Source organism: Triticum aestivum, chromosome 7D (genome assembly GCF_018294505.1).
Source record: "Triticum aestivum cultivar Chinese Spring chromosome 7D, IWGSC CS RefSeq v2.1, whole genome shotgun sequence".
Lineage (NCBI taxonomy): Eukaryota > Viridiplantae > Streptophyta > Magnoliopsida > Poales > Poaceae > Triticum > Triticum aestivum.
Window position 1 is genome coordinate 199690583 of NC_057814.1, and position 13172 is coordinate 199703754.

The 13172-nt window shown below is 44.0% G+C and overlaps 1 protein-coding gene across 1 annotated transcript; it reads right to left on the reverse strand.

Moving 5' to 3' along the window:
* Positions 1-2291: 2291 nt before the first annotated feature.
* Positions 2292-11519, reverse strand: LOC123165026 (ubiquinone biosynthesis protein COQ9-B, mitochondrial). Its single transcript, XM_044582656.1, has 6 exons — positions 11100-11519; positions 10900-11007; positions 6169-6336; positions 5898-6069; positions 3000-3073; positions 2292-2899 (listed from the first exon to the last, which is right to left on the reverse strand). Exons 1-6 carry the CDS (start codon positions 11421-11423, stop codon positions 2819-2821), a joined length of 927 nt encoding a protein of 308 aa, XP_044438591.1. The 5' UTR covers positions 11424-11519; the 3' UTR covers positions 2292-2818.
* Between the last annotated feature and the right edge of the window lie 1653 nt (positions 11520-13172).

Below are 13172 nucleotides of genomic sequence, written 5' to 3' on the forward strand. Positions count from 1 at the left end.
GTTCATCGCGATCGGAATTATATATATAATTTTTGGCCTCGTGAAGGAGAAAGTATCGCCCAAGCTTGGGGGAGGCTTAAGTCAATGTTATATTCATGCCCCAATCATGAGCTCTCAAGAGAAATTATTATTCGGAATTTTTATACTCAACTTTCTCGTAATGATCAATCCATTCTCGATACTTCTTGTACTAGTTCCTTTGTGAAGAAAACTATTGAATTTCGATGGGATCTTTTGGAGATAATTAAACGCAACTCCGAAGATTACAAACTCTACGAAGGTAAGGAGTCAGGTATAAACCTTGAGTTTGATTGTGTTAAATCTTTATATGGATACCAACGCTTTTCGTGAATTTAGCACTAAATATGGTAACTTCCTTCTGTGAATCATGTGCTACTCATGTTGATTTCCCTAAGGAGAAGTGGTTGAAATATCATCCTTCAATTGAATAAAAAATAGTAGAACCCCTTGATGCTAGAGGAGAAACCACCAGTTATAATGTTGATCATGTTATTCCTACTGCTTATATTGAGAAACCACCTTTTCCTGTTAGAATAAAAGAACATGCTAAAGCTTCAGCTGTGGTTCGCAAGAGTTATACTAGAACACCTACACCCCCTAAACAAATTAAAGTTGAACCTAATGTTGCTATGGTTAAAGATCTCTTGGCTGAAAATATTGATGGGCATGTTATTTATTTATGTGATGAAGCTACTAGAATTGTCAAACCCGATGAAAAAGATAAGCATAGACCTGTTAAAATAGGAGATCATTTATTATCATGGTTTATGTCATTTGGGTGCTGGTGTGAGTGCAATCCCTTTTACTTTATATCAAGAAATTATGAATGATAATGCACCTGCTGAGATAGAAGATATTGATGTTACTATTAAGCTTGCTAATAGAGATACTATTACACCACTCGGGATTGTTAGAGATGTTGAAGTCTTGTGTGGGAAAATAAAATACCCTACTGGTTTTCTAGTTATTGGTTCCCTACAAGATGATTTTTGTCCCATTATATTTGGCAGACCTTTCTTGAACACCAAATAGATTGTGAGAAAGAAACTGTTAGTGTAAGTATTGCTGATGTATCTCATGAGTTTAATTTCTCCAAATTCCGTAGACAACCTCGTGATAAAGATCTGGACAACGCAAACAGCGCATAACACTTTTAATCTTCTATAACACTATGATCCCTAATTTCTAAAGTCTCACATTCAATTGAGCTCTTCAATTTAGAAATGGGACGCTTGATTTTGACTGGGTTAATAATTTCTCAAAGAGTTCTCTAGTTTATTTTTTTATTTTTTTATGTGCTTCTTAATTTTGAAGCTCTCATATTCAACTAATATATTCAATTTTAGAATTGGTTCACATTTTAACTGGATCATCAATCGGCAGCAACCGGTTTATAAAAACGTATCAACTCCGTGCAATCTATTATCACCTAGAAAAAAGCACCAACATGTGATAATATAGCACCTATATAGTACATGCAACCACAATGCAGAAAATGTCCTCATATAATTTTAGGTTGATTAGCAGATAACAAAGAATCACACTGCAAAATGTCCACCAAAACACCACAGTATAAGTAAAAAGAAAACACACACCATCATTCCGCCCACTCACCAAACCAAATATTTCCTCAGTTCTAAAATATAAGTTAATTCATTTTTTCAAAATTGATTTTTCTTTAACTTTGAACAAGTCCAGAGCCAAAAATATCGACATGCACAATACTAATTAAATAAAATATAAAAAAAATTCATGATGAATCTAATGATACAATTTGATATTATGGATATTGATATGTTGCTATCTAATGATACGATTTGATATTATGGATATTGATATGTTGCTCTATAAATTTGATCAAACTTCAAGAGGTCTGATCCTTTAAAAAACTAATCACCATGAATTTTGAAACAAGGGAAGTAAAAAAAACTGATAACCTACCAACACCAACTCACAGCAAAGCCCACCCAACCCCTCCCTAATTTTAAGACATCACAATCAATTGTAATTTACTATTTAAAATTTTGGGTCACATAATTTTGACCGGGTCAACAATTTCTCAAGGAGCACTCTTATTTAATTTTTTTAATTCACTGTGCTCCCCTTTTTTGTGTTATCCCATTTGATTGAGATATTTAATTTTGGATTTGATTTATAATGTTCACCGGGTTAATAATTTTTAAAATCGATCAGCAACAACCAGCCTATAAAAACATATCAATATCACGCACCATCTCATCTCCTAGAAAAAAGAAATATTCAGCCGTGGATGAAAAAATCCCCACATAAGTATTAATTGATTTCATCATCAGATAACACAAAATCTTACCACAAAAGCCCACTGAAACACCGCATTGTAAATAAAAAGAAAACCTTCTAAAAAACTAATACACCTTATATTTTAAAACAGAAGTAAAAATTATGAAGAAACACAATAACACAAACAGAGCACAGCAAAGAGCGCTCAACCCTTCTAGCAAAGTTTTGAATGCCAAGTCGTGTCCATGCAAAGCCACGAGTGTCTTGTTCTGTTTGCAGCAACTCGCACATGACACATGGACTAGAGTCTGTAGAGTTCACACATTTTTCGCCAACCTGTAGCAGAATTGCGCAATGACGACTAATCAACAACTCAACTGACCTCTGACCTCTGACCACCGACTAAATAGCTTCTTGGCTACCCTAACAGCGTTTGTTTGTAAAAGAGAGTACTATATACAATGTCATAGAATCTTAACGTGACATAAGAAAGTGGTGGCGGAAATGCCGAGAAGGCAGCCTGCAAAGGCAAGTTTTTTCATTTCTGGAAAACCTTGTTCAGGACGCCCTGTATGGAGCCACCGATCCCTGCTCCCAGGGTTTCGGTTAGATAAGCGACCTGTACAGAGGATTATGTCAGATCACAAGGTTAATAGTGCCAGAAGGGGTTGACAAAAATCTATAACGACTTATACAGTTTGATTTTGAGTGACTCATACCTCCTTATAAGATTTCTGCAAATCAAGAGCATCTTTGATGCGGCGATTCACAAATGTCCATGTGTCGTGAAACTCTGACAAGTGCCAACAGAAATGAGAAATCATCAACAAGTCTATATTCCAATCAGTTGAGCAAAGAAAATGTGGATTATTTATTTTCAAAAAAAGAAAATGTGGATTGCGTAATTATGTTGTCTAGGATATTAGTAGGCCTAAGATAAATCTAGGGAGGTGCTTGGTTCGCTGATTTTGTAACGTCACCTGTTTACGGTAATAAAGGATAACGCTCGATTCTTGTTTGGATTGGCCGACGGTAAGAGCATCTACAGCCGAACCTAGCTAATCCAACCCCCTAAACGTTCGCAGAAGCACCCGGACGCGTCCGCGGACAGTGACCGATCATCCCTCAAAAGACCGCTTCCACAACCGGATACCTCATTAGAAAACCCTCATCAAATCCATACAGTTACATGCAACATAAAACCTAGACTATATCTTCACTGGCGCCTGTCCACCACGTCCTTGTTGTTCCCTCCCGTTCCCAGGTCCAGCGGCCGTGTGACCCACGAAGTGAAGATCCGGTGACCGACGAGGAAGAGTAGGACATGGGACACAGACTGGCCCACATGGGACACGAGGTGCCGTCGCTGGTAGAGGTGAGATAGATGATGGACGAGGACGGGTGGGCCTCCTCGTTGCGGAGCCAGGGGAACCGGTCACCCGTTGCGGCTCCGCCTGTCCGGCGACATGCGACTCCACCTCTGCGGTGTCGGCCACGAGGGCTGCCGCGGCCTCCCGCGCCCTCTGCCTCAGTCGGCGGGCATGCCTCGCCCTCGCAACGGACGGGCCGTAGGCGTTTACCTCCGATTCAGAGCCGGACGCCACGGAGGGACACACACCAAAGGGGTTGCGTCGCCAACCCTGGGTGGGGTGCCAAACGGACCGCACTGCATCCGATGAGGCCGCAATCACGCACCTCGAGGCAGATCCAACAGCCATTTTCACAGACGCAATGGATTCCCGCCGGATCAAGTCCAACCGCAGTCGAGCGGACTCCTCCCGGGCATTCCGGAGAGCCATGCGAACGGCCATCTCCTCCTCAGGCCCACATGAGACGAGATCCCAGTCGACGGATCAGGAGATCTTGAAGTCGGATCCGATGCCCGTCATGCCAGAGATGGCCGGAAATCACCGAAACCAGGCTTGGGGCAGAGTGGAGTGGTGTGGAGTGCAATGGAGTGGCTAGGGTTTGGTCCGGGATGCGGATGGGGACGAATATATGTGGGGTCGGGGTGGGCCGGCGTGGGCCGGATCCGACATGGCGGAAGCGCCCAGGCCTCCCCATATCTGCCCCAAATTTGGGCTGGATATGAGGGGTGCCGATCAGCCCCGATGTATAAGGCCGGTTTGAGACGCCCGGCTGGGTGAAGTTTTTGTGACCGGTCACTGACCGGGCCGGCCGCCAGATCATATACCGGGGGTTGGGGGGGGGGGGGGGGGGGGGTTGGGGAGCCCGGCTGTAGATGCTCTAATCAGATAACACGGTACCAATGGTACCAGGTCCCAGCCTTGTTGTAATCTCATTACGCCCAAATATCCTGTGTAATCGGAATACGTCGGACGATGCTTCTTCCCAATGTCGTCTTCTCTGTGGCCTCCGCATGAAGCGCTGTGAACTCTATAATAATCTGATCTCACCTCTCGCACCACTTACTACCGTCCCACACGCCGCCGCGAAGCCAACGTCCGCCATTGATGGACATGTTACCGTCGATGGCTAAGCCGGCGCCCATGGCAGAGGCGCTGCACGAGGAGCTGGTGGTGGACTGCACCAGGGAGGGCGTGGTTTTCGCGGAGGCCGACGCGGACATCACCATCGACAAGCTCAGCGACGCATGGTGCCCGCCATTCCTGTGCTTCGTGGAGTTCATAGGCTACGAGAACGTCTTGACGTCTATAGGGTGTCGCCAGCCATCCAGGTGACACGGCTCAAGTGCAGAGGCTTCACCATGGGTCACCAGACTTCCCACTGCATCAGCGGCGTCCCCGGTGTGGCGCAGTTTTGGACGGCTGTCTTGCCGCCCATCTGGGTCAGAAAGATACTCGCCGTGCGGCAGCCACCAGGCCCTTCTTCTGGCGCCCCAGTACTGGGAGTCCGTCTCTCCGATCACAACCACGCCAAACCCGCAGAGGCAAGGAGCCCCACCATGGCTGCTCCTTTGAGATTTGTTCGCCTTTTTCTTGTCTGGAGACGAATTGATTTCTTGCCTGCAACCAAACAAGTTTGAGTTTTGTTCGTTTACGTTTACGGTACCAGCGCAATTCCACTGCCTTTACACTTGGGGGGTTTCTCTGGAACCAAACGTCTCCTAGGTTCAACTCCTTACGAAAGTAGAATGGTGGTGAAGATCATCTGAGATGGATTTGCATGTCACAGAACACATCAAACTAGGCAAGAAAAAAAGGAGGGAGGGAGGAGAAACCCTCGCCACTTACCCTGTTTCTCCATCACTATGTTTTTCAAGATTGAAGAACTAGAAGACCAACATTTTCTACTAAAAGAAATGAAGTGTCTTACAGGCTAACCCAGACAAAAACACAAGAGACAGGAGGGTGTACAAGTTATGAAGAACACGAGAAATTGCAGATATTTTGTTTTGTCATGTATACACTATTGCGTCGAGTCACATAGCTCCGAAAACAACTCATAATCAAACCAGTTAAGTGTAAAAGCTTAATAATTCCAAACTGCCAGTTTCAACTTTCAAACTTAGCTCACTCCAGTTTCATTACACAGAACAATACATGGTCACAAAGCTTACTAAATTTGCTAATGTTGGTTTAGAGTCAATTGTCAAGTAGAAAAAAATGGGTTTTAAACTTAGAAAAGGTGCAAACCTGGAGAATTATCTGTTAACATGTACACCTCTGAGGCTGAGTAGATGCCACCAAGCACAGTACGTTTCACATACCAATCAATATCTGATCCAGCATCTCCAGCAGCATGCCAAATCTCATCAACAAGGACTGCTCTCTGCTTTAAGCTTGTTGAGACATTTGCTGGTTGGGACTGCCAAAAAAATTATATAATTGGGCATGTAGCCATCACATAATAATTTAGTTAAAACACATACGAGAGGGGAGGAAATGAAAGGAAGACAACGGGCACCTGAATGCTCAGCGCTTGAGGCCACTTTGATATGTAAGGTGTCTGCATCTCAAGCCTCATCCGAACAAGCCTAGATAGTCTCTCAGTGAGCATCAAGTTTTTCAAAAGCTCTCCCTCACCAGCATCAATGCGATCCATGAGTTGTTGAAGGCAGTCATCCATGAAAAACTGCATGCACACACGAAAAAGAATTCATAAGTGTAGGCACACAAAGCATAGAAACACAAAATTTACTTAATATGTTTAACAAACAATAAACATCTTGCATCAATGAAGTGAAATGCCGAGTTCCATCATACACCAATGAAGTGGAAGAAGGGAAGTTTCAGTGTCGGCTAAGCGTAATGTCGATGCTCTGAGCCTCACTAAAAAATTCCCTCCATATTTTTCTGTATGCTCAAGCACACTCCCTAAATCCAGCTGTCGGACAAAGGTAGAGGAGGCATGGGGAGGAAGAGCGGTGGGAGGGGGTTGGTCGGGTGGGGTGCTGGGCACTGGGCACGGGGAGGAAGAAGGTGGGCGGGGTGGGACGGGTTGGGGTGGTGGGCATAGGGAGGAAGGTGGATTGAGGTGTTCTTTTTTAGTTGCTATGTCCAGGTTTTGGGTAGGTTCAGGTCTGGTACAGGAGGGGTGGTTGCAGAATAGGTATTCTACAACTCTTAAGGGTTGGTTGTAGAATAGAACCACCCTATATATATGACGATACTCCTGGGAGTATGTACTCCCGCTCCTCATATACCACATAGATACATCGATTATAACTTTTTATCAGTTTTAATATACTTCATCAATAATTAATTGATACCCTAAATGAGTTCCATGAAAAATTCCCATTTGAGACTGCATATTTTACATCATTTACACATAAACTGTTTTTTGTACGTAAAATGGTATGCTGCATAAACTAAGGGCTCCGATGGCATTTTTTCGTAGAACTTGTATTGAGGTACCTTAAGAGTAATGAATAAGGTATATTGAAAATGATAAAGAGGTATAATAGGTTTTTTAAGAGGTATATACTGAATGTGGGAGTACATACTCCCAGGAGGCCAGGAGTATAGCTATTCTGCAACCACTTGTAGAATAACTATTCTGCAACCTTTTCATAACTGCTGGAAACAACAAAAAGCTAACTGCACGTTCTTTTCTTGCTAACTGCCCTCAAACTTTCTCTGGCACTATTTTTTTGGCTGCAATTTTCAAATCGTTTATCGAAATGATGCAAGTGATATAACGTTGGAAAGTTGTTGATAAGGAAACACTTTTTCATCTTGAACATTTTCCCAAAATCCACAGTTTTAAGAGCAATTTTCAAATTATAAAACTTACATAAATCAACATTCAACGTATTTTGAACGGAAATTTCAAACCGTTTGACGGAATGTGGCAAATGATATATCATTGAAAGATATCGATTAGCCTTAACTTTTCATGTAGAACACTTTTCCAAATTCCCTATGCTTTAAGAGCAGTTTTGAAAATACTAACAACATTCTCGTCCGTTTTTTGCCCGAACTGCAAAAAGTAGCACGCTAATTCTCGGACTGAAATAGCCAACTATCTAGTGATGAGCACGCTAACTCTCTCGGTGATGAGCACGCTAACGGCGAGGACGTCATTTGTTTTTTAGCCCTGACTAATATGGAACATGCTAACTGCCCGTACTGAAGCTGCAAACTGCAAGGAAGGAGTGAACGGTACATGGTGCTCCTCCCCTATGGAGAAAGCACATCATGCATGCAAGCAAAGAATCTTCACCACATGCTGAGATCATTAACATTATTAGCACAATGCATGTGTGTTGCTACGAAACTATAAAATACGAGGAGTTGCATCACTGGCTTAGTCATCAAATATGTTGTCCGCGGCATTTGCACGCAGTTCACGATTAAAAAGTGTGAAAATACAACGAAAGATCACGCTGCAGGCATTGGAGAATCTTTAGAGATCATAGTAGACCCTTTGCAAGACACTACATTTCAAATGCTGAAACATATAACAATAGGCATTAGTAAGTTGACTGCACAAGGTTGTGGATCAGGTAGAAGGACAAGGTCTACCGTTTCTTTGGAATTACTATTTGTTCACTCTCTTGTTCTGTGATATAGAATAAAAGAACTTGGTTGGCAAGAGAAACTGCAAGCAAGAGCATAATTTTGAGTTGAAGTTGCATCTCTGCATTTGTTATTTGTGCCTTCTATAAGTGTTGGTATCACATAAAAGTAATAGTACACTTGTTTATTTGTGTTAGGTCCCACATGTGATGAAAAGTACATTGTTTACTTATGTCTCTTGGAAGGTTGCTAGTCCCACATGTGGTAGGGGTGTATTTGTTTATTGGTGAAGGTTGTTAGTCCCACATGTGAACTCACCCCCAACTCCAACCTTTCTAAGTAGGAAAGAATTGCCATGTTCCAACAAAAAAATTGCATCACCAGTTGCCAGATTAATAGTACGTGTTTGCCAGATTGTTTATGCTGAGTTACCAGGTTTATTCTGCTAGTTACTACTCCCTCCGTCCCATAATGTAAGACGTTCTTTGACAGTAGTGTAGTGTCAAAAAACGTCTTAGATTATGGGACAGAGGGAGTAGGTTATAGCACATGAAGAATGACATTCCATAATCAGATAACGTAGTTATTATAAATCTCATAAGTGAAACGAATCTGGCAACGAAGCCATGGTGAAAGCAGATCATCAATTGGGTTAACGGTTTGACAGATAAAATATTTTTGGTGTAGTCCCCCACATAAGACACCGTAGGGCACATTCACCCACATAGTACAGCCCATTTTACTTATAACAGGTATTGCCCTATGCTGCTATCCATGAGGCAAGGCATCCTGATGCTAGTGCAAGGGGAAACACGATACATTGGTTTGTACTTGAAAGTTGAAACATCAGCCATGCGAATGTTTTTAGTGAAACAAGAAAAATTATGTAAGTGATAACACAAATAAACAATATAATAGCATTGCTGTCAAATAAATACATAGTTTATGCAAATGAAGATATTCACACAAATGATCTATTTTTCATGAAAGCATGTGGTGCATGCAAATATACAAACAAATGTCACAACATTCATAAATCTGATATAAATCAATCTATATAGCAGCACTCTTCTTCTGAGCACGGATATACATCATCCATGTGTAACATCATTCTTCAACAGTGATCCTAAATAATTTATTCTTCCAACAGCACTCCCTAATTTTGGAGACCTCTCATTCAATTGTGGTGTTCAATTTTGGATTTGGTTCACGATTTTGACCGGGTCAACGATTTCTTAAGGAGTTCTCATTCGATTGAGGTGTCCAATTTTGGATTTGGTTCATGATTTTGATTAGGTCAACGATTTCTCAAATCAATCGGCAGTAACCAGCCTATAAATATAGATCAATCCTGCTCACCCTCTCATCACCTTGCAAAAAAGAAGCATCAACATGCGACACTGTAGCATCAATATAGTACATGTGGCCACCAATGCAAGAAACTTTCCCACATATGTGTGAGTTGATTAGCAGATAAGACAGCACCTCCAGGAAGGGCCCATCAAAACACCGCACTATATAAAAAAGAAAACATACTCCATCACCCCCCCCCCCTTACGTGCCAAATCAAATAACAAAAAAAAAAATTAGATCCCAACAACACAAACGGCGCAGCGAAGCGCGCACAACCCTTCTAGTACATCACAAAGTCCAAGGTAACTACCATACATTCACACCAAACAATAACAACACTTAAAAAGGCGATGTATATGGAGAGTAGGAACTGGAGGAAAAATCAACATTTGGCAGGACCCTTGGATTCCATCTAGTGCTAACCGTAAGGTGATCACACCAAGGGGACAAATTATGTTAACAAAAGTCGAGGAACTTATTGATCCGCATAGTGGGCAGTGGGACGAAACTCTAATTCGGGATGTTTTCAACCGGGTCAATGCACAACGTATCTTGCAAATACCTCTGAATGTGCAAGGGTTCGAAGATTTTGTCGCGTGACAGTACACTAAACCTGGCACTTTTTCGGTCAGGTCTGCTTATCACCGTGAATGGGAGCATCGCTATGGTCAGCAGCTTTCTTGCACTGATGGGCAAGGATGGGTTCAAATAAACCCGGTCTGGCAAACAATCTGGAGTCTCAGCGTGTCAGGAAGATTAAAATTTTCATTTGGAAGGTCCTACATGGTATGCTTCCCTGTTTGGGAGTCCTTGCAAATAGACACGTTTCAACTAGTGCTCAATGCCCGATTTGCTCGTCAAGTGCGGATTGTTTGGCTAAGGAATGCTATACATCTAAATCTCCGTCCTTTTGGGACAACTCTGCCCCTGATTTTATCTCATTTTTTATTGCAAACGATATAGCTGTCATTTGATGAATAAAATCGTATTCCCGTAAAAAAAACATTCATCATCCAAATATGCAATAGCTATCAAGAACTACGATCTGTTGGAAATATACCAATCAGATATAGCATCCAAATATGCAATAGCTATCATCGACTACGATCTCTTCATAACAACTGGTTGTGTTAGTTTCCAGTCCAACCAATGTGCATTCAAGGATTAATTCCTACAGTAATCTATGAGGCTTCCATATTCATCAAAATTCCAATCCGATGTAGCATTCAAAAAATAAAAATGTTACTTTCATGCGATGAAAATTGATCACCACATCGAGATCAGGCAACAAATCACAACAGAAAGAAATTGAAGGAGACCGTACCTCAACTAGCGCAGCCTCCTTCCTTGGGAAGGCACCAACGATGGCCGGCGACATGGCCACGTCCCTCGCACCCGCGATCATGGCCGACTCGCTCCATCCCATCCTCGGCTAAAGCAAAACCGAAATAAAAAATCTCAAAATCGCAAAACAGTAAAAACGCCAAAAGTGGGAGCAGATTTGGAGGGAATTCGAGCCGCAACCACGTGGAGAAGCGACGCGCGGAGGACCTTCTGCTGCTCCTCCTCGTACCCCGCGCCACCAGATCGGCGACCCCCCGATGCAGCTCCCTGTCCAGTCCGGTAGGCCCCTCCAGCGCCGGAACCGGCGGAGAAGGAGGCTCCATCCTTCTTGGGAGGGTCGACTGTGGGCTCCAGAGGGGGGACGGGAAGAGGCGGTGAGGGCGAGGCGTCGGTGGACAGCCAGCAGAGAGCAGCGGGGGCAGAAGGTGGCGGGGAAGTGCATGGGAGGAGGCGCCGGGCGGAGGCAGGGCAGAGGAGGCGGCGGGCGACGAGGAAGGAGGCCATTGCGGAAGGGCCGGTGCGACGCACTACCACGTGTTCGACGAAATGGCGAGGCTGTGTCGAAACAGAGTTTGCCCAACCAATTGGTGCCGTAAGACTCAGTCGGGACCCGAAGTATCTTCTCGAGAGCTCACATGTTCCTCTATAAACAGTAAACTTAAAAAAAAATCAAACAAATCTGAAATAATAGTTGGAAAACATTAGGAATCTTTAGGGTGTCTGCAAAGTTTCATCATGAAATTACATCTCTGGAAGCTGTGGCAAAAAAAAAAGATCTGATAATGGTATTTTCGAATGTATTTTGGAGCTTTGATTTTTTTTTGTGATTTTGTCATGACTTTACAAGCACTTCCGTAACAAAAAAATAGAATTTTTTAATTGTTTCCATTTTTATATTACTGTTCATACCAGGAGCATTTGAACTCGGGCTGAAAAAGGTTTGACTCGGTCATATTTACTGTAGCCCCGATTTGCATATAAAGTGCCGAAAATACAATAACAAGCATGGTTATAGATGAACCTGATAAAAAAATTCTGGCATAAAAATTAGCAATATAGGAAAAAGTCAAAAATCTTCAAAACTTTTTTGGAACAAACTTGACCAAGTGAAGTACTCCTAGTCCGAGCCGGCTAGAACATCACGTATCGTGTCCTTAGTAATGTTAGGGTTTGGCGACTCAGGGGCGACGCCCTTGCCGCCGCCTGGCCTCACGGCCACTGGCAATGTTCCCGTGTGCGTCCCGAAGGCGTACTACAGCCCCGTCGCGGCTACGACCGCCCGTCCGTCGCTCGAGCCCCGTGCTCCCACAGACCCTGCTGGTCACCTGATGGCGTGCCCTATCCATGTTCAGCAATCCATGGCGTACATCCATGTGCAAGGCTTGGAGCCCAATATAGGCACGAACCACTCCAAGGAAGCGGAAGGAGAGGTGGGGATTTCTCAAGGAACCCTAGACTGATGGCACAAACTCATCTGAAGGCTTGCGACCCGCCCGATCGATCATGGCCTCCTGAGTACGGTTCTGTGGATATGCAGAGAGCGGAGGTGAGGGCACTTTCGGTGCAGCCGGAGGAGAATGTGTCGGGTGCTTCTACGGCGAACCTTGAAGCCAGTGGGGGCGATCATGGGGCTCCCCTTGTGGATGCTGCCCGCCCGAAGCCGGTTGATGGGGACCTCGTGGAACACGCAGCCGTGATCCTTGACAGCCAGCAACCAACAGTGCCAAGTTTGGGGCCAGTCGAGTCCCTGCAATCTTCTGATATGATGACGGCTATGTGGGGTATCGACTCAATGGTGATGCGGGAGGAATCTTCAGACATGCACATTTCTGAAGCGGATTGGGAGTTCGCTAAGAGGGAGGTGATTGCAACTATGAAACAAGCCAATGCGCGGTCTGGTTTTCTTGCTGCAGGTGCACAGGGAAGATCTAAGGAGGGGGCAAGCAAAAAACAGCAAGGTGAATGGATTGCAGATGATGGAGAAGCGGGACCAGGAGGACATGGACAAGGACCGGAAGGAGGAAACGGAGGCAACCAGCCATGGGGCCGCTGGTGAACTGACGGGGCCGAGAGTGGCGCCCCGTCAGGAGCAATGAATTGCCTAGTTTGGAACTGTCGAGGGGCGGGGAACCCTCGAACAGTTCGAGATTTGCAGGCTCTATGTAGAGTCAATTCCTCGAGGATGGTGTTCCTTTGTGAAACTAGGCAGCAAAGGAACAAAATGAGCAGACTTCGTAATCGGTTAGGGCTGCG

Coding starts and splice junctions, on each gene's coding strand:
- LOC123165026 (XM_044582656.1), bottom strand. CDS start 11,423: ATGGCCTCCTTCCTCGTCGCCCGCCGCCTCCTCTGCCCTGCCTCCGCC. Junction 6,070..6,168: donor CTCAAGCGCTGAGCATTCAG/GTGCCCGTTGTC, acceptor TTTTTTTGGCAG/TCCCAACCAGCAAATGTCTC. Junction 3,074..5,897: donor GTTAACAGATAATTCTCCAG/GTTTGCACCTTT, acceptor GGCACTTGTCAG/AGTTTCACGACACATGGACA.